General features: G+C 43.7%; 1 protein-coding gene across 2 annotated transcripts in view; it reads left to right on the top strand.

The window, feature by feature from the left end:
- Window positions 1-20,314, top strand: part of SETBP1 (SET binding protein 1) — a 338,312-nt gene that overhangs the window by 156,649 nt on the left and 161,349 nt on the right. For both annotated transcript variants that reach the window (XM_081150041.1, XM_081150042.1), the window contains exon 3: window positions 14,951-15,004. In XM_081150041.1, the coding sequence (XP_081006167.1) occupies window positions 14,951-15,004 (54 nt within the window). The remainder of the gene's footprint in view (window positions 1-14,950; window positions 15,005-20,314) is intronic.

Below are 20,314 nucleotides of genomic sequence, written 5' to 3'. Positions count from 1 at the left end.
GCTCCTCTTTCCCCTCATCAGAGAAGGTCCTGAGTGTATCTAGTTTCTGATGATGGCTCCATGAAAGCAGTGACCGCCTGTGTGTGTCTATTTTTGTACATAGATTGGACCAATTTGGGGTTGTGGGGTATGAGCAGCTGCCTTGGCTAAATTGCAAGGCTCAAGGGAGGGAAGGGAGATAAGAGGGATTCTGCACCAAAGCCAAGAGTTCTTTAGGCCCTTAGATGCGCTACTAAATTTGACCTTGAGGCATTTCATGTTTGGCCAAAAGCATTCGAAAGAGCAATGGGGAATCCCCTGTTTCTAATCAAAGCTTCCACAGAAGAGCCGGCGTTTCCACCCACCTCCTGCCCACCCTTGCCCCCAGCCCAGGAAGACAAGTTGTCAACCTTGTGCTAAGCTGGCCACTTAAAAACCAGCTACCACAGAGCCATGGCTGAAGCCCCTTCGCATTGCCCTCAAGCCTCCCACACTAAGGGGTTTCAGAGAGTCCCGGGCTTGGAAGCAGGTAAGGAAAAGAAAGGATGCACAGTTTAATGCCAAGCACCCCATCTGTTGATGTGCCACAACACAATCTCCCCATTATCCATTTAAGGGGTCCAAACTGAGCCTCACTGCAACCCTGAAAGATCTCAGGGAGAGGGAGGCAGCTCACGTTTATAAAGCACTGACTTCTTAGGGCTCCTTACAGGCATGTATTCCATCATCCAAACATCCCCATGAAGTAGCTAATGGTGCCACTCTTTTGTGGATGAGAAAGCAGAGGCTCCAGATTAAGCTGCTAGAAAGAGTTAGGCGGTGAACTTGAGTCTGGTTGACTCTCAAGCATGTGTTACCTGGCAGAGCACATGGCCTCATCTGTATTCTCACTCCCCGGGTGAATGGATTGAACTCTAGGGATGGTAAGTGACTGAATCAGCGTTATAGCTCCAGGTTATGGCAGGACTTGCATTAGAATTCAGGAGTCCCAGCTTTTATCTAGCCTTCTTTCACATTGCAGAGTGTAGAGGCCTTTCCAATTTATAAATAAGTTGCCTGCTTGAGGCCCTTGAGCACGATGTCCCATGTCTCCGAAACACCTTTTCCACAGCTCTGTGCTTAGCAGTTTCTGCTCATCCTTCAGGGCTCAGCTGGATTATTGCTGCCTTGGGAAAGCCTTCCTTGACTAGCCCCAGATTCTCAATCAGGTGTTTCTCCATTAAATCTCTTGTGATACCCATTTTCTCCCCATTTGTTCCCAATTCTGCAACCAACACCTTTAGGTTGGTAGTTTGAAATGCTGAGTGTATTTATACTATGGAAATTGGCAAATGCCTTACACCAGGGCTTTTTTTTCCTTCCAGAGAGTTCTTATTAAAGACTTGCCAGCACAACACTGGTTAGTAACAGTTTCTCCTCCCACTGGCGTAGTGTGCTCAGGCATGAGAGCCACATTTTGAGGGAGGCATTTATATGCTAGATGGTGATGACACAGGAAACCATTTTCAAGGAAGAAGAGTTGAAAGCACTTGGGATGTTCCACTTGGGAATGTGTGACTATGATACCTGTCATCGAGTGTCTCAGGTGGCCAATAGCAGGAGAAATGAGCAGACTGCAGTGTGTGCATGGGCGGGACTGCAGAACACCAGGGAAAGGGTGAGTCTGAAATCCTCAGTTTGGACTTTGGCTCTAAGTTGAGGTGTGGGGTCTGGAGTAGGTTGATTAGCCCCTCTGTTCCTCATCTGTCAAATGGGGTTCACATTCTCTATTTAACAGGAAGATCGGTATAACTTTAAAAAAGCAGTTAGTGTCTGTTCCTCAGAACTCGGGGGATGAGTTTCATGAGGCTACTTCAGTTGAATAAAGGTAGAATTTACTAAAGACTGTTGCTGGGCACTAACATAGCAAGTGCCACTTCCTCAGAGGTGCTCAAGCTGGGTACCCATCTGTCAGAGAGGGGGATTCCTGCATCAGAGGGGGGCTAGTCTAGAAAATCACACCCCAAGATCCCTCCCATGCTAAGACCTGTGAAGCCAAGAACCTGTCCCTGGGCAAGTCACCGACCAATTTTTTGCCTCATTTCCTCCATCTGTTAAAGAAGCGGGATAGTCTCTCTCCCTTCCGTTTTTCACTGGTCATTTGAGCAGCCCCATATTGTAAATCAGGCCTCTCTTCGTTAACTCTCTCATCCTGCCCACACTTTTTTCCCCTTACCCTTATTTTCCTTGAAGTTATGATAAGTAAATTACATTTACTTTTGTTATTCAAAAATAATGCTATCTCCCCAGGTAGACTCTTGGATTCCGTGAGGTCCTGGATTGTTTTATTTGTTCATTGACGTATCCTCAGAATGTAGTGTAGGCTACTTGGCACCGTTGTTGGGGTGATCAAGTGAGCTCATCGTCTGAATTGCATTTAGATCTAAAGAAGGAAAAATATTTTACCAATCTCATACTTCACCATTCTTGTGATAATAAAGACGTTTTATAGCTTGAAATTAGGCTATGTCCCCTGTGACTTGGCTATGAAGAACACCTGCCATTGTGCACCCAATTGGTTATAGATGGTTAATAATAATAGTAATAATAAATAATAGTAATAATAAAAGACAACAGTTAACATTTTTTTTAATTGTAGGTGGAAATAAGCTTTTGTGTCTTAGAATTAGGATGCTTGTTAATATCCCTTGATTTCGAGGAAAGCTTTAGGGTGCATGGAGAGATTGGGCCACTGCTGTTGACATTCACATGCCTTTCATTTAGATATGGCAAAGGTCAGTGGCTGGACAGAGCTAGGTGTGGCTTCCCTACCCCCTTGGTCCCTCTTTTATCCCACAATCAGGATTGCTTCAGATGGCTCTCCATGCAGCAATGAGTCTTCTGCCCTCTAAATTATGGGCCTCTCTCCCCTCTGTTCTTAGCTACAATTCCTTAGATTTGGAATTTCTTTTAAATTTATTTTTATCAAAAGATATGGGGACTCTATTGGGGGGGGGCTGATTAGAAGTGAAGCACAGCAAATAGCTATCCTGAGAATATCTGCACAGTGATTATGGTGTAATTGATTGATAGTTTACACTTTCCTAAAGCCAGGTTTAGTAAGAAGGGATGTGCAGAAAAACAAGAGACCACTTGCTCTCTGAAAGACGAGTGAGAGGTGAGGGCACAGTCTTCCAATAGATACGCTTATGCTTTGTCAACAATTCAATTCTGCCCAGGGCCTCCCTCTCCTGACGTCCTGCCACTGCTCCATTTTTGCTATCGTATCTCACCCCAAGTACCTTTAGTAATAGTTTGTGTGGCCTGGCCGGGCGTGGCTCAGCGATTGAGCATCGACCTAGGATCTAGGCGATCAGGGTTCGATTCCCGGTCAGGGCACATGCCTGAGTTGCGTGCGGGCTGCAGCCGATCAATGACTCTCTCATCATTGATGTTTCTTCTCTCTCTCTCTCCCTCTCCTTTCCTCTCTCTGAAATCAATAAAGATATATTTAATAAATAAATAAATAAATAAATAAATAAATAAATAAATAAATAGTTTGTGTGAAGCATGATCATGCCTTGGGTGAGTAGCAGGGTCATCTATAACCTTTCCAAGATTCACAGGCTGTCAGATTGTGGGGTAATCATTCAGAATTCCTCATCAGAAGTGAGGAATACTAAAGGCCAGGAAGGGGTGGGGTATAACTTGCCCAAGGTCGCACTACCAGAGAATTTCTAAATGTGGCTACAGAAGTGAACATCACCAGTCCCTGTGGTGGGCCCTTCATCTGTGCTATAAATAAAGGGCTTGGGCACATGATTATTGAAGGGACCTCAGACTGAGTTAGCAGCTACTTCCAGTCCTGCTGATGTAGCATCTGTGTTGCATTCATTTTGCTCATTCTCGGCGGGCAATGTATAGAGAGATATCCCCCAACTGAGCAGAAATTCTGGGCAGGTTTGTCTAAAAATGGGTGGACTGTGAATCAGGCACACATGTTATTTCAGGGAGAACAGGTAAAGGTTATCTTATTTGGAGAAGAGGCCCAGGGAGGTATAATCCACATTTGACAGAGCGGTTTTGATGAGATAGAAAACTTATTTTCAGATACCTCTGTGAGATGATCTTCCTGTTTTTTGAGAGTGAAATCACAAGAGACCATTTTTAGCAAACTACAGTGAAGTCAGGACTGCATGAAACACAAGCAGGTACATACACGGCCCAGCAAAGATGAATTACTCATGAATCAGCTGTTTCCAGAAATCCTGTATAGAATACAAGAGGGACAGTTTTTTAAATTTTATTTTTTGATTATAGTTTGCATTTAATACCACTTTGTATTCTCGTGAGGTGTACAGCACTGTGGATAGACATTCATATAGGTTACAGAGTGTTCCCTCCGATAATTTCAGTGCCCACCTGGCACCATACACAGTTATTACAATATTACTGACTATATTCCTGTGCTCTACTTCACATCCCTGTGACTATTCTGTAACTACCAGTTTGTACTTCTCAATCCTGTTACCTTTTTCACCCAATCCCTCAACTCCCCCTCCCCTCTGGCAACCACCGGTCTGCTCTCTGTATCTATGGGTCTGTTTCTGTTTTGTTTGTTTGTTTATTTTGTCCTTTAGATTCCACATATAAAAGAAATCATATGATATTTGTCTTTCTCTGTCTGGTTTACTTCACTTAGCATAATACTATCTAGATCTATTCATGCTATTGTAAATGATAAGATTTCATTCCTTTTTATGGCCAAGTAATATTCCATTGTATATATGTACGACCACTTTTTATCCACATATTTATTAATTGGCACTTGGGTTGCTTCCATATCTTGGCTTTTGTAATTAATGCTGCAAGGAACATGTGCATCCCTCCGGAAGCTGTGTGCTCAGTCAAAGAAGATGACCTTATCCGATAGAGGAGAGGACCATTCTTGGGTCAAGGCTATACAAGTAGCTGCACTCCCCTGGTAGAAACTCCAGACAAGTTCTCCAGAGTGGCATGTTTTTAACAAAGTACCCGGATGTATAAATTTCAAGGAGTCATGCCTCCTTCAAAGTTGTCTAGGAACCTTGAAAGGAAGCTAATCCTGTTTTTTTTAGGGTGTTTTGTTGTGAACATTTTTACAAGCTGTATAATGTCTTGAATGGTGAAGAATCATTCTGGAAGCATCCAAATGTCTTGATCCTCAAAGAGCTCTGGTCCTAGAGAGCGGCAGGACCCAGTAAGTACTCAGGACTTATGATGCCAGTAACGCTATTCCCAGAACAGAGCCACCTGTGACAGTCACTGCACATTGGTTCTACAAACAGCTTTCAAATAGCAGTTTAAAGACACATTTATTTCAACCAATAGCAAAGTATATAAATAAGTAAGTTACGCTTGGTTAATTAAAATGCATAAGCAAATTATTTGATCTTTAAAAAACTTAGTCATCTTTCTGATGAAAACCATAAGCAGGGATATTTGGTAAACAAAGATTGTCTTCTAAATTTTAGTTTTGTGAAGGCAGTTTCTTGTAAATGAGAGGAAGAACTCAGGGTTTCACTTCTCTTATCTTTGCTGAAGATGGTTGTCTGTCTTTCCTGAAGATTGTACGTCCTGCTATCCAGCCCCTTGATTCTGTGAGGTGCAAATTGCCCTTCCTTCTTGCTCGTCTCATTCTCATTCTATGTTGGATTCGAAGAGGACATCATAGCATGTTTCATGCATGTAGTAAGAGAGATGGATTTCTTGGTATTATTAAAACTTCCCACTTATATGATCATAATGATATTACTCTTCCTTGGGATGCAGCTGTCCCCTCCCCACCATTGGTTCCCCTTTTTTATAAATGCCTGTCTCATTGTGTCTTAGCTCGTGTCTCTAGACGACAGAGATCTTTCCTAGGTGGCATGAAGTTACTGGCAGTGCCACACATACAGAATAGTTAAGAATGAATATAGGCTTTGGACTCAAATAAAATTGAACATGTTCTCTGGATCTGTCAATTACTATCCTGTGACTTTGAATATGTTATTTAATGTAGCTGAGTTCTGCTTTCTCATTCATAAAATGGGTATAATCATAGTACTGCCTTATGAGTTTTCAGAGGATTTAATGATATGAGCTGATCCCTGGAAAGCATTTAGTAGTTTGTGGGGATTCCTAGCATCCATGATGGTGCACTGAACTTGGCATGCTCTCACCACTGGAAGGAAAGAAGGGAGGGAGGAGGGAAGAAGGGAGAGAGGGAGAGGGGGTAAACTTGATTGGAGAGAAGATATCATGATAATGAACAATGTTTGTAGCGGTGTACACTGTACAGTGCAGACTCCAGTGAGTCCTGATAAGCCAAGATTCAGCAACAAAGATCCATTGAAAAAAGGCAATTTGAGTTCCGAGAAACTTGAGGGGATGATGAAGATAGTAGGATGTTACCCTAGATGCCTACACTGTGAGGCTGCAGAAGGCCATTGGGAAGTCTGGCTCCCACCTGCATGGCAGGTTATCTGGGCACAGCTGGCAGTGGTGTCAACGTCCCTGGGTTCCGGACTGGCTCCCTGGCAGAGTAGGGAGGAAGGAAGCAACATTCCACTGAGGGATTCAGGAGCGGGTCATGGGTGCCTTAGACAGAGGTCTGGACTTGTCATGATGCGAAGCTATGTTCAAATCCAGATCCTGCCACTTTCTGCCTCTGTAACCCTGGGTGAGTTATTTAACCAATTTGTACCTTGGTTTGCTCAATTATAAACTGGTAAAAATAATGCTATCCTGCATAGATAATCTGAAGATAAAGAGAGATAATGGAGTAAAAGCATCTACCTGTCTACCTGCTATAATAACAGGCAAAAGTATGTCTTGAAGAATCAATTACTTTTTATCTTATAATTATCAAGAGTTCAGAGTAGGCTTTCTAGAAGAGGCCCTTCCATCTTCCCTGAGGCCTACAAAAGCTGTGGCTACCTATAACTATACGGTCCAGCCATCATTGGGTCCAGCTTGCCATTATCCTTTTAGCTATTCGCCTGTAATTGTGATGAATTGCTCTAGATTTGGCCCAGGGAACCCAGATTCTCAGCTGAATTGACTACACTGAGCTGAGGAGCAGAGCTTTTGACTCCAGCGCTGATACTCTCTGAAGCAAGCACCTTCTGACTTCCATTCTCTGCTGCTCAGTGAGCCTAAGGGTGTAAGTCAATTTCCTGGCTTTCGCGAAGGATCCCAGAGAGCTTTAATACTTGGAGCCAACTGAGCAGATCATCGGGACAGTCTAAGCAGAAATTCAGTAAAGGTGAGAAGGAGAGAGAGACACCAGTGGATTTTCCCTCAGCACCCAGCTTTGCTTAGGCTGTGTTCAGGGAGGGGAACCTGCTTTATTGGCCTCTTCCAGACTTTGGATGTGATTTCCACAGATGCTTGCATGTGATTTCTTCATTTTGTGTGAAGGAAAGAACCTACATCCCAGACTATGCTTCTGAGAGGTAGCACATCTTTAGCTCTGTCCTTTCCTGGTAAATTAGCTACACTTTCTTCAGCGTGCGGCTTCCTGGACTTCAGATGAGGAGAGCAGACATCACTGCCTTCAGAAAGTATAAAGTAGGAAGAGAGCATTTTTCTGATGAGTAACTCCTGTGTGGCAAGTATTAAAGGCAGTTTTCTTAAAATGAGGTCTGGGTATGCATCTGTTCCACTAACTAGTAAGAGATGACCATTTTTGCATCTTTAAAGAGGTGAGCTGGCCAATCCTCTTTCCCCAGATGTATTGTTAGCACTGCGAATGGCTTGCTCACCTATGTAGGGGCCATCTCTTTTTGAGATAAGGAGTTTTCAAATTTTCTTTTTTATAAAGCTTTAAATCAAATAGACCTTAACATGGAAATTCAATATAAAATATCAATAAAAGTTGTGTTGTTTTGGATTAAGTGGGATCAAGGTGGAATTCCTCACTTTAGCTCCTCTCATCCACCTCACAGTTCCCAAGACTGTTGTATGGGATCCAGGACTCCTTACGGGACAATTTGAAAGCCACTGTTTTATATGCATGATTCATTTTGAAGGGTCAGCGCGTCATAGAGGACCTGAAAAAAGCTCTAATAGTGCACATTCCAAAAATAGCAGGAGGCTCATAGACTGTGATGAGTCAGCCACACCAGGCTCCAGTGTCATTCTACCGCCTACAAATTGTGTAGCCTCAGAAACGACTTAACCCTCTTGAGCTATTTTTTACCAAAATCCTTAATAAATCAGGATATGAACTTCCATGTCACCAGCTTATACCGGGTTTACCTTTGTAAACATCCCACCCAACACTATAGCAGGTACCTTCCATGAAATCCAGGTTCCTTGGTCTGGGAAACAAGGCTTTTAAAAAGAACTCTACTGGGAAGTTTCAAAAGGGTGGGACGAGTTTCTGTAGGTTCACCAGGTTCAAATAAACATAAAACAGGACTCATTGTCTCAGTGAGTTCTAGATTAGGGCATTCAGAGGCCTCTTGTTTCATTAGGTCTCAGTAGTTGGAGCTCTAACCTGCAAGAAAGATGAAAGGCATTCCCACCCAGAAGTTGAAATAGCTGTGACTTGGACAACCACCAAATACACACACCACCATAAGAGCATGGGTTATGTGTGCAAGGTTACTCATGGAATTAAAAAATATATAAGTAAAAGCTTTTTTGGCTGCATATCTAGGGGAATTTGTTACAGATCTCACCTGTAACTACTAGAATCCCATCATTTAACAAATAACAAAAGAAAAATATAAGCCATCAAGACCAGGCTTGCCTGGAGTTATACTCAATTATTATTAGTCATGCTCGTTACTCTTTGGGAAGGAGCCCAAAGCTAAGACTGGAGGTGTCAGTGGTTTCAGGTTTAACCTTTCAAAGTCCACCAGTCTGAGGGGATTTAGCAAAAGGACTCTCAGCCCAGCTAGGATAGCAGCTTCAAGTGTGTGACTTGCCCCTTAGGCTGGTGGGGAGCTGACTGCATGGCCTTTGCACCACCGGCTTCAAATGCTTTGGCAGTTAGAACGAATGCCTTTTGAATTGTAAGGTTGTTTACTCTTTGCTTCAGTGTGGATGTGACTGCAGCCTCACCATCTGTCTCAGTTCCTATTTGCACACCAGTGATGGAGGCACAGACAAGATTCTAATTGGCCTCCCTTCCGTCCTTTTGATTAGGAATTCTTCCAGAAAGTACAGACAACCTCTTACAGGGGTGTTTGAGGAGGGAGGAGTTGCTGGAGAAGAGGAGATAGAGGAGACTAGAGAGTCTGTTACATCTCTTTTTCATCCCTAAAGTGAGAGGACCCTTTGGGGGTGCTAGAAGTGTGGGGCGAGAGGCAATATGGGTTCATTTTATAGGTAGTAAAATAAGACCTGAATAGGTGAAATAAGCCCATAATTAGCAAGTGGAGGCAGATCCAAGCCTAGGACATGCATGTTCTCACTCTCAGCCCAATGAATGCCCTTTTGTCCTTCAGTGTTCCATTGATCATCTCGGTTAAGGAGAAGCTCGTGTTGGTTCCATTTTATCTCCCTTATTACAGTTTCCACATTTCCTCCTGTGGTTCCAGTAGAGTTGTGGCTTATTCGTGGATGGAGGTTCCAGAGCCTGTTGCTTGGTAGAAATCACCTTAACCTTCCTTCCTTTCTCTACTTACCCTTGACCTACTGGCAACACTCCCCTCCCCTTTCAGAATCTCCCAGTCCTCAGGTGTTAGAGCCCCTAAAACTTTCTTTGGGTTATATACACATCATTGGGTTTGTGGTTCCTGATTTCCCACTAGATAAGTCACTTACTCTTTCTGGGCCTCAGTTCCCTTTTTGCCAAGAAAGAAGGGGGGGCTAATTGGTTTCTGAAAACCTCAGTTACGCATATGATTGGATGTTCACGTTGGCTTTCTGGGGCACTGCCTTCCACATAGGCTAGCTATCCTGGACTCCTCTTTGAGTTAAAGGATTGGGGTGGGATGGGGTTCAAGTTCCATCCTATAGCTAAAGAAGGAAAGAGATGATGCTTCACAAAATAGGGAGAAAAAGATCTATTTCTTTTGAAATAAGAAAGGGAAATGAGAACAGATTGAAAATAGAGAGGGGCGTATCTTAAGTAGAAATCTTAATAAAAGTTGCCTTTAAGGGCATTTTGAAAATGGGTCATTAATGCTCCCCAAAGCCATCTTTGATCTGTTCCTTTATGTATCTGCCTGCCTACCTACCTACCTACGTATCCATCTATCCATCCATCTCACGTGCTCTCACCTATTTCTCTGACCCACAAGGAAGTAAAGAGCAGGGGAAAGCAAATGACCTAGAGGATCCCCAGTGAAGCCAGGTTCAGTTTGTCCAGCGGCATGTCTGTGAGGCCAAGATCTTTCTGGCCAGATGTCCAGTGTGACCCACATCCCCACTTTTGTGTCAGTGATCCCCTTCCCAGCGCATGTGTCCTAGGTCAGCTTTGGGGGTTAAATGGAGATATGTGAAACCCTAGCCTCTCAGATGTGGTGTGCACCTTTGATAGGGGACCGGCGCTGGGGAAATGGTGTTCCTGGGCAGGGGAGGACCCAGGGAGAAAGATGGAGCAGCCTTCCTCCCTCCTGTGAGGGATGTTTTGAAGCTGTAGAAGTTAGCAGGTAAGAGGGAAGCTGCTGGAGGGGCAGTCCTAGGCCTGGGAAGTCACCAGGCGATGCTGGCTGCAGCTGTATTGAGGTGACTTGGTGAGACAATTGACAACAGTGAGGGAGCACCGTCCCTCTGCTTGGGAAGCTGAGGATATTTCTCCTCTCACCCGCTTAGTGTCCCACAGCTTGCTCTATCTGCCTCCAACCCTCCCTGCTCCCCAACCCGCCCCCTCAGGCTTGGAGAGACAAAAAAATAAAAAAATAAAAAGCTGCAGCTCCTCAAAAACGGAAAGCAGAGTCATCATCCTAATATTCAGAATGTGGACTATTCCAGAGAGCAGCAAGATGTGCCAGGAATGAGAATGGCCTGAGACAGGGCCCAGGGAACATGCCTGGCTCCACTAGGGAGATGAAAGAATTTTCTCCTTCCTTTGCCTTTTAAATGTAATTCTGTCTGCCCTTCTCCCCCACACCCGCTCAACCCTCTCCCTGGAGCTGCGCACACTTAACCATTCTGGGAAGAGGCAGGATCCTTTTCATTAACTTCAGCCTGATTGAAGTCCCCAGAGCCGCAGCAGATTTCTTCCCCCTCCCTCCCTGTCGCCCTGCCGTGGGTCGCTCTCCACACAGCAGGGCTGCTCTGGGCAGTGAACTGCTTTCCAAAGGGAAGAATGAAGATGGAGTCTGGTAGGGGGCACAGTTTGGAGAAGGTCTGGATCTGTGCTTTTTATGTCAGTGGCTTTGTGGAGAGACAGGCTCGTCTCTGATTGCCTGTGCCTCAGTTTCCCCTGAACTTCTAAGCAGGTCTCTCCCACTTCCAGGACAGAGGCCAGCAGTCGGTTGTGTGAGGGTGTTAGGGTTGGACTGGATTGAGATGGTCACTAGTGGAGGTTTCTGTAGCCCTTTTCTTTCCTGAGTGCAGAATGTGTGACTATCTTGGAAATAATCAGTTGGAAAGGAGATTGTTCAAGAAGCAGAGCCTGTGTTTTGCCCAAGAGCTCATATATTTGGTTGGAGCATGGTGAGAACCCAGAGGCAGGAGGCGGGGATTTGGGGTTGATGGTGAGGAAAGGCAGACTTCTGCACACTATTCTTTAGGGAACCATTGAGAGAGGAGGTCACAAGACTTGCCTTTGGTTGTTTCCCAGGTCAGATAACACCTGAAAAACACACTAGATTATGAGTAAATAGTTCAGGATCTACAAGGTAAGGAATTCAGAAGTTTTTGAAATTATTGTATAACCATCCTTGATAACACCTTCTTGCCTCTCTCAACCCACCATCAGAAAAGCCGTGACACATTGGAACTGCCATGGGCCCATTGAACATTTTATTGTTCCATCCATGGGAAGAGAAGATCCTTCTCTCTCTCTTTTCAGCCTCTTTTGCTTTCATACTGTCTTTTCTTCAATTTAACCTTTGATTCCTACACTGTAGTATAAGCCAATATTCTCTTATAAAACCAGCAGATAGAGAAGAGTTTGTTCCCATCGCTGATTAATTCATTCAGATATTTGAGTGCCTACTTCATGCAGGAAATGCTCCAAATGCTGAGTGCCACTTCCTCTTGTCGACTTGAAGGGTGTCAGAAGCTGTCTCTCACAAGTTCTTCTCCAGCTTAACAATTTAGTCATTCCAGTCCTCACCTCCAGGTTGACAGTATTTCCCACTCTCCCTTTAAGTCATTTGACCAATAGGTATTTATTGGCTAATTGTATGTCCAGACTCTGCAACATTTTGAGAAATGCAGAAGTTGCCTGAGATAGTAACCATGGTTTTGTTGGGCACAGTCTTGTTAGGTGAGAAAGAGAAAATAAAAAATGCATACAACAGCACAGAACAGAACTTTAAACAAAGTTCTAAACCGCATGCAAAGAACTAAACCGCATGCGTCTGACTCCTTCTTAAGAGAAGGAAAAGAGGGTCCAAGAGTTGCAGGGAGGGTAGGATAGATCCTGACGTCACTGAGCTAGGGACATTATGAATGATAACAAAAAATGCCATATCTCTATTTCCAATCAAATAAATGGATCTGGTTATTAAATTCAAAACCAATGACATGAGGAAGCAGTGCATCTGATAAGATGCTTTGAATACCCTTGCGGTTGATTTGCAGTTGTGGCATCAGAACTGGGAGGAACTAGACCTTTTGCCTGTTGTCTACCTGGTGAACCCCATTAAAAGACAATAGAAGGGTCGCTGCCCACTGGATTCTAAGGGCCTGGAGAACTTGAGATTTGATTCTTATGGTGGCCTTGTCCTTAACAAGGTGACTCCCATACCCATATCTCAGTCCAGACTTTCTGTTCCTCCTTCCCAGTTCCATGAAAACGCATGATCGGCTATAGCTAGATTTGAAGAGTGGATGGTCATTGCCAATTAAATAAAATAATGTCTGAAAGGAAGGGTCAGTTAAGGGCCATTCAAGGGGGGACATGTTTTATGTTACTGCCTGCAGCTCATTTGACTAATGGCCTGGCACTCATCTTTTTTCCCTACGCCATGTCTCATCAGCAAATTATCTCCAATGTGCTATAAATCAGAGGCATCATATTATAAAGAAAGAGGATGAGCTTTGAGATAATATAATTTTGGATTTAAATCCCAAATACATGTACTACCTGTGTGATCTGGAAAATGATAACTTCCTTAACCCTCAATTTTTCCAACCATAAACTGGAGCTACTTTCTATTTCATGATGGAGTTGTGAAGATTAAATAAGAAAAACTGTATAGAGCAGAAATCCTTGTGCTGGGCACCCACGGGGTCGATCTCCAGTGCATTATAATGCCCTCCCTTCTTCCATAGTATGTGCTGTGGCTGGCCATGGGGAGATGCAAATGCAAAGGGAGCAGGACTGGGATTGGGGAGTCCCTTTTTCATGTTTCTGTTCTTGTAGTTGCCTACCTGAAGTGCCTCGATCTGCTCCTTTTCCATTTTCAAAGCTCAGTTCAGACTCTGCCTTATTTCGGCAGCTCCACCCTGACCTTTCCTGCCCCATGTCCACAGTTCAACACTTACACTCTACTGCACTCTGCTCGCACTGACAGATACTTCTTATCCTTTGGCCGACTTGTAGGTTCCTTGAAAGCAGGGACTAAGGTCTCATAATGTTTGGCCCTTAGTGTCTCTAGTCAAACACCCTCATGGCTGATTGTTGGGCTGTGTCATTACCAACAGAGGGACAAACTGGCTCTCTGTCAGAATGGCGCCACCTTCTCACGGGACCTTCTGCACCGAGAGCCGCCCTCGGGCCTGGGTGTGGGGAGAAAGGCTCAGCTTTTACATTCTCCACCCCCTTTCTGCTCTGCCCAGCGTTAACACCACTTTCCCCATCATTTTTGGCAAAGTCGTTTAGAGAACCTAAAAAAGCCCAGTTGAGCTTTTCTGAAGGCTGGAGGCCTAGAGCCCAGCATGACTCCCTTCTCTTTCTTGAACCAAACAAAATATTGTTATAGCAAACATGAAATCTTTCCTATTTTTCACTACGGCTCTCCAGGCCTAACAAAGCTAGCAGTCACATTCCTTGAATCAAAATAAGCATCTGCCCTTTTTCTTTACCCTACGCTTTTTCAGCATTTTTGACAAAAATAGTATTATTATTTTATTAATTAATCGTATGAGTCTATTAGTGCTTTCTGGAGAGGATGCAAAAATATTAAAACCTTACCTTTACCCTTTGATATTGATTAAACACAGAGATACAGGAACATATATAAACTTGACTTTTCTGTTTTAATATTGTGCATGATAATTTGATGCATAAGCTATGGATACCTAAATAGTATATAGGATCAAAGACATATCATAAAGGGAAACTGAGGCACACATCACTGGGAAGAGAAAAGGGTCGTTTTTACTGGTCTGATTAACAAAACAGAAGGAGGAGGGGAAGGGGAATGGGAAAGGGAAAAGGAAGGAGCCCTCCCAGATGAAATGGGCCTTTCCCTGTCCCTTTAGCTTGTGGTATCACAGACTACTTTGATAGTAGGAAGAAAGTCAGGGACTCCCTAAGAAAGTGTATACTTCTATAGACTCATGTGTAGTTGTACTAACAATTTCAGAGAGTCTGGATCTGCTAAAGTCCATCCATGGATCATGATCCTTAATTTAAGATCTTAAGAAGCATTAGGCGCACTTATGAGAAAGGTAGTAGGCAGTAGAGAGGGGAGATGCAGTCAGAGATGTGGCTGCCACGAGGTGAGAAGGTCTTGGAATCAAGGTTCCTGGCCTCAAAACTCTTACTTTTTGCGATTCTGCTTCTTTAGCTCTGGATCTAGATTATAGAAAGTCCATTGCTGATCATTCGTCCTGGAGATATTCTATGCAAATTTGGAGAAGTCTCACTAAGGGAAATTCCTTTGCTCTTTTCCAGCTCCTCACAGCCAGTGACCTTGCAGCCAGCGACCTCAAAGGATTTCAGCCACAGGTAAGTTCCACTGTCCCTTTTATGAAGTTCGGGAGGGTGAAATGTTCCAGAGTTTGGTCATGAGCAAACAAAGTTGGCACCTGGACAGAAACCCCACCTTGGATTTCCAGTTTCTCTGACTCTAGGTGCCAACCTTGACAGTAACCTGGTAGCTTGCCCTCTCCCTTCAGCTCCTCTCTCATCTCATCAGGATCAAAACAACCTATTCCTTCTCTCTCTCTCAATATTTTATAGTGGGTAAAACATAGACCAAGATGCTTGGAATGTGTGGTGATGGGTGGTGACTTTGCTTAGAAAAAGATTAAACAGAGGAGGTAGAGGGTAAGGTGGGCAGGGGTATTTCCCTGCATTTCTCCTTTTTGGGACAGGATGGTCACATTTATGTAATCTGTGTGTGCACATGCCTTGCAGTCATTGGTCTGGCATCTCAGGTCATCTCGGACTCCTGCTCATCTTGGTTAGTTTTGCTGATCTTAGTTAGAGAATGGACCACTATTCTTTCTGGCCAGAATGCTGTTTGGAGGTCACCATGAGCAAACTACAAGAGGGCACAGGCAAAGGCTCTCTGGGGACCTTCTTGACAGCATGGAAGATGGACAGTCACCCTCCCTGTCTCTAGAAGGGGACTTACTGTCTACACACAAACAGATAAGCAGCAACACACATTCACACTGGACACACAGAAGTCCTTGTGTTCCTCCTGGACCCAGCGCAGACAGAGCACGTGTGTCAAGAGAGATAAACCCTAGAGTGAGAGCTGTGGCCCTCTGTAGAGACAAGGGCAGAGAGTGGGAAGTGAGAAGCCCCAAGGAGAGAATGAACAGAACAGCGAGCCCCATGGATAAGTCAAAGGTAAATCCTTGCACCGTTTGGGGTATTTCGATCACAGCTTGCTGATCCTTCTGTCAGGGATTCAATGAGGCTTTAGAATAGGTAATCAGTAAGCTTGTTTGACAACTACAGAAAACTGCTAATTAATTAAAGTACTTATTCACATATTCACATAAACTTCCAGGGGAGCTCAGGGAATGTCAAACAAAAACAAAAGAAAATCAACATTTATCTGTATACCACCCACCTCTACTCCTACCTCACACAAAGTAGCGTTCCAGCTAAAGGTTTATTTTTGTCTGAAAATTTATAAAAGCAAAGGGGAAAATGCTTTGTGTGATGTTGTTTTGAGGCTTAAAAAGGAGACTGAGTTTATGGAAGGTGTGTGTGTGTGGTTTGGCATCATTGCTTTCTGAGATAATCATATTTTCTCCATGTTTGTCGAGCCACATTTCTAGATTAGATTTAAACTGAATTATTAAGAGAAGTGAAAGTCAGATATATTTGGCTGCATCCATAACATGTGAGGCCATGATCCAAGAAAGGCAGTGTCCCTGCTCCCCCCACACAAGCCCACAGTTGCTGGTACAGATGGCTCACTCCCCTGGTTCTGTCTGACCTTTCCACATTATTCCATTTGTGTGTCATCCCCCCGGGGCTAGAAGCATAAATCCATATTTTTCACTCCTCAGGATGCGTGTTCCTGAGGCCAGGAAGCCCTGGGAATGTTGTGGCCAGTGTGTAATGCCCAGATCAAAATTAATTCCTGCATCAGAAAGGCCCGGATGTGTCTCAAGTCACTACCACCCTTTGGGTGCTTTTCCAAACAGAAACAAGGCTGCCCATGTGCTTTGGGCTGCCCCCACCTCCCAGCCCCAATACACCAAATTATTGGCTTCTGCTGTTATTTTCTCCTCTCTTTGGGTTTCAGATGAAACTGAGTCCCGCACATCCTGATGTTCACAGTAATTCATAGGTTTGTTCCCTTCCAGAAACTGTCAATGACTTTCAGGAGAGGAATTCACTGAGGACCCCTCTCTGGGGTAACTGTAATCAGCCCTGTCAGCTTTCACACAGTCCACACTTATCACTTGCCGGTAAAAGGCTTTTTTTTTCCTTGACGCCTGATCCTGCTGCAACCTCTTAGGGAAAATTGTCATGATTTCCTCACTAATCTTTGATGACTCTCAGCTTTGAAAATGTGGACAAGGGCAACTCAATTGGGCTAGACTGGTCAGTCTCTTTGTCTCTGTCTCCCTTCAGCTTCCAGATAGAAAGAAGGAGGGTAAGGAAGGGACTGACAGCCTTTCTCGCCGTGATTATTGGTTTGCAAGGATACCATGCTCATTCGTGGAAATAAACACATTGCTGTCCCGGCACAGTCTGATGGCTGATGGAGTCTGAGGTTGTAGTTTGCTCTGGGAGTTCTTCCCAGTTGTGAGCTTGGCCTCTGGACCACAGAGGGTAGAACCGTCTCCCAAAGTCAGGCCTGGGGTTGACAGGTGGCTAGTTTCAAAGGCACAAATGAAAAATTTTGAAGAAACAGACACACTTGAAATCTTCCTTTCTGGCCTTGGGATGACTGGAAATGACTACCCTCATCTCCCTTTGCGGACCATCTCTCTCCACCCCTAAAAGGAGTAAAAGCAGGCATCTCATTTCGTTTCATGGAAGCCTAACAATCATATTCTTTCCTCTCCATGTTTCTTTTTATCCTGTTTACCCCCTCATTATAAAAGCTATCCATGTTCACTGTAGAAATTCAGAATGGGTGAAGGTGGTCGAAAGTACAAACCTCCAGTTATAAAATAAGTAAGTCTTGGGCATGTACATCATGGTGACTTTAGTTAATAATACTTTATTGTATATTTCTATAGTTAATAATACTGTATTGTATATTTCTGCAGTTAATAGTACTATATTGTATATTTGGCAGTTGCTATGAAAATAGATCTTAAAAGTTCTCATCACAAGAAAAATAATTTGTAACTGTGGTGAGGGATATTAATTATAAAAAAAGTTAAAGAAACTTAGAAAATACAAAATAAAAATCTCATGTTGATGCACCACGGAAATATAGATAATGACATTTTGGGGTGTGGTCTTGCAATCTTTGATGTACACAGACATACGGGTGGATGGATCTTTAAAAAATTGACATCATATTTTATATGCTTTTTTTGTTACCTTCTTTCTTGTTTGTTTGCATGCTTCCCATGTCACTGGAAAATCTTCCAGCAGCTGGCTATTTTTGTCCGGTTGCTAGTACCATCATTTATTTACCACTCCCCTCTTGTTAGACATTCCATTCCTTTTGCAGGCTGAGCTCTGCAGGAGCGATCCAAGGCAAATGCTAGATCCAGGGCCCAAATAACATCTAGGACACAAATAGCATCCCGGGCTTCTTGGCATTTATTTCTTCTTTGTTTCTTAGTTCCTACAGGGATGTGAGAGTTGCTTAAACTTTGCAGGAGCGCGTCCATGTGAGTGTGCCCCTGGACATTTGTACACATGCTTTACAAGGGCCCCAGTGGGGATGTGGTGAGGAAATAACCATGTGGGGCCCCAACTCAGATGCAAGTTTCACGTGCCCAGCCACCATGGGAAAGCTACCTTGCAAACACCCATCCCCTGCTCACTGAAAGACTCGGTCCTCTCCTACTTTCTGAACTCTCCATTGTCTCCGCGGAGAATAGGATACTTTTAGGAGAAATTAAGTGGTACTTCACGTGTGCCTCATGTTGGGATTTTAAGGGGAGAAGTGTAATAGATATCCTATAAAGGAATTTCTAAAATGCCCAGCGCTGTGATGGCCAAGGGTACATTGCAGTAAAGGTGGAAGGGATGCCCAGGAAAGCATGTGCCAGTGGGGAGGAAACGGCTTTCAGTCACTGGGCCACCGTTTCACTCCGAGGCTTGTGGGGAGGCCTTTCTGTGGGGCTTCCTGCTGTGCACACTCTTCCCAGAATTTGACTGTTCTGGAATGTTCTGCCACTGATGCTAGCTTTGAGACCCAGGGAACATTACTTAATGTCTAATCCTCTTTCCCCTTATTAAACAAAAAAGATGTGAAGATTATTTCACAGATGATTACCAGGCATCAAATAGGACAATGTGTATGAGAACAGCCCAGCACAGTTCCTGCCGCATGCAGTGAGTTTAATTTCTTTTTCCATTGGCGATGTAGAGGTTAAAACAGAGAAAGTGTACCTATATAGCGCAAGTAGGGAAGTCTTCCAGGTGGAAGTGCCATTGAACCTGGGCCACGGTAGGTGAGAAGGAAGTGAGGTAATGAACCTACTCTAGGGCAGAGGCAGCCTGGATGAAGGCCAAAACAAGGGTGGCGATGCTTGGATGTATTCTGGAGACTTGCAGTGGTTTAATTAATCTGGTTCAGAGGTAGTATGGTGGGATTTTAGTTTGCAAATTAGGTTGGGGCCAAATTGCAGCAGGTTTTAAAACTCTGGGGGAAAAAGTCCAACTTTTTTTTTAAATTAACTATTATTAACATTTTCAACCTTATACAAAAGTAGACATAATAGAATAAATCACTTTCCATATATTATCCAACTTCCATTATTTATTATCCAACTTCAACGGTATGATGCTAAAAAAAAAAAGCCCAGACTCATATCATTGGCCCATTTCTGTGGTGTAAATATCTCCACCTTGACCAGTTTTAAGCTGCCAATGGTTTAACAACCTGTTTGCAAAGTTTTTGACTATCAGCTTTCCAGATTGGCCCTGAGCACACCACTGGGCTAGCCTCAGTAATCATTATCATTTGCCAATCTTCATGAACACTCCCAGCTACTTTTGCTTTTGATTTTAATTTTGGGGGTATGTTTTAAAAATCCCACTCATCACACTATTTCACTCATAAATACTTCAATAAGCTTCACTAATAAATAAGAGCTTTCTAAAAAATGCAATCACAGTGCCATTATCACACCTACCAAAATTAGCAACAATTCCTTAATATTGTCTGATACCAAGTCCATATTCATATTTCTCTGATTATAGCAACATGTCATTTTAGTTGATTTGTTTGAATCAGGATTGAGTTTAGAATTTGACATCTATCTGAAGACAATGAGAGCCTTTGCAGGTCTGAGGGTGGGAAAGAGCCAGAACTGTGATGCAAGGAGATTATGCCATAGGTAGTAGGAGTGATGAAATGAAGAGGGGATCCAGCAGTAACCCTGAGCCATGCGTCCCTATGAGAAGTAGCAGGGAATGATGCTGGGTTGGATTCAGAGGGGATGTTGCTGAGGGAACAAATGCCAGAGAAAGAATATGAAGATGGAAGATTTGAACCTGGCAGCTGCTTGGCTGATTAGAGAAATAGGGATAACTGTCAACCAAAGCGAGGGACCCGAAGGAAGTAGAGGCTGAGAAGGTACAGTGTTCTTCCTTGGGCTAAGAATGATAATGGCGCCATGTTCAAAGGAGGAGGGCTTTGTTCTCCCTAAACAGACT

Source organism: Miniopterus schreibersii (assembly GCF_964146895.1).
Source record: "Miniopterus schreibersii genome assembly, chromosome: 10".
Lineage (NCBI taxonomy): Eukaryota > Metazoa > Chordata > Mammalia > Chiroptera > Miniopteridae > Miniopterus > Miniopterus schreibersii.
This window is presented reverse-complemented; position numbering and strand designations above follow the sequence as displayed.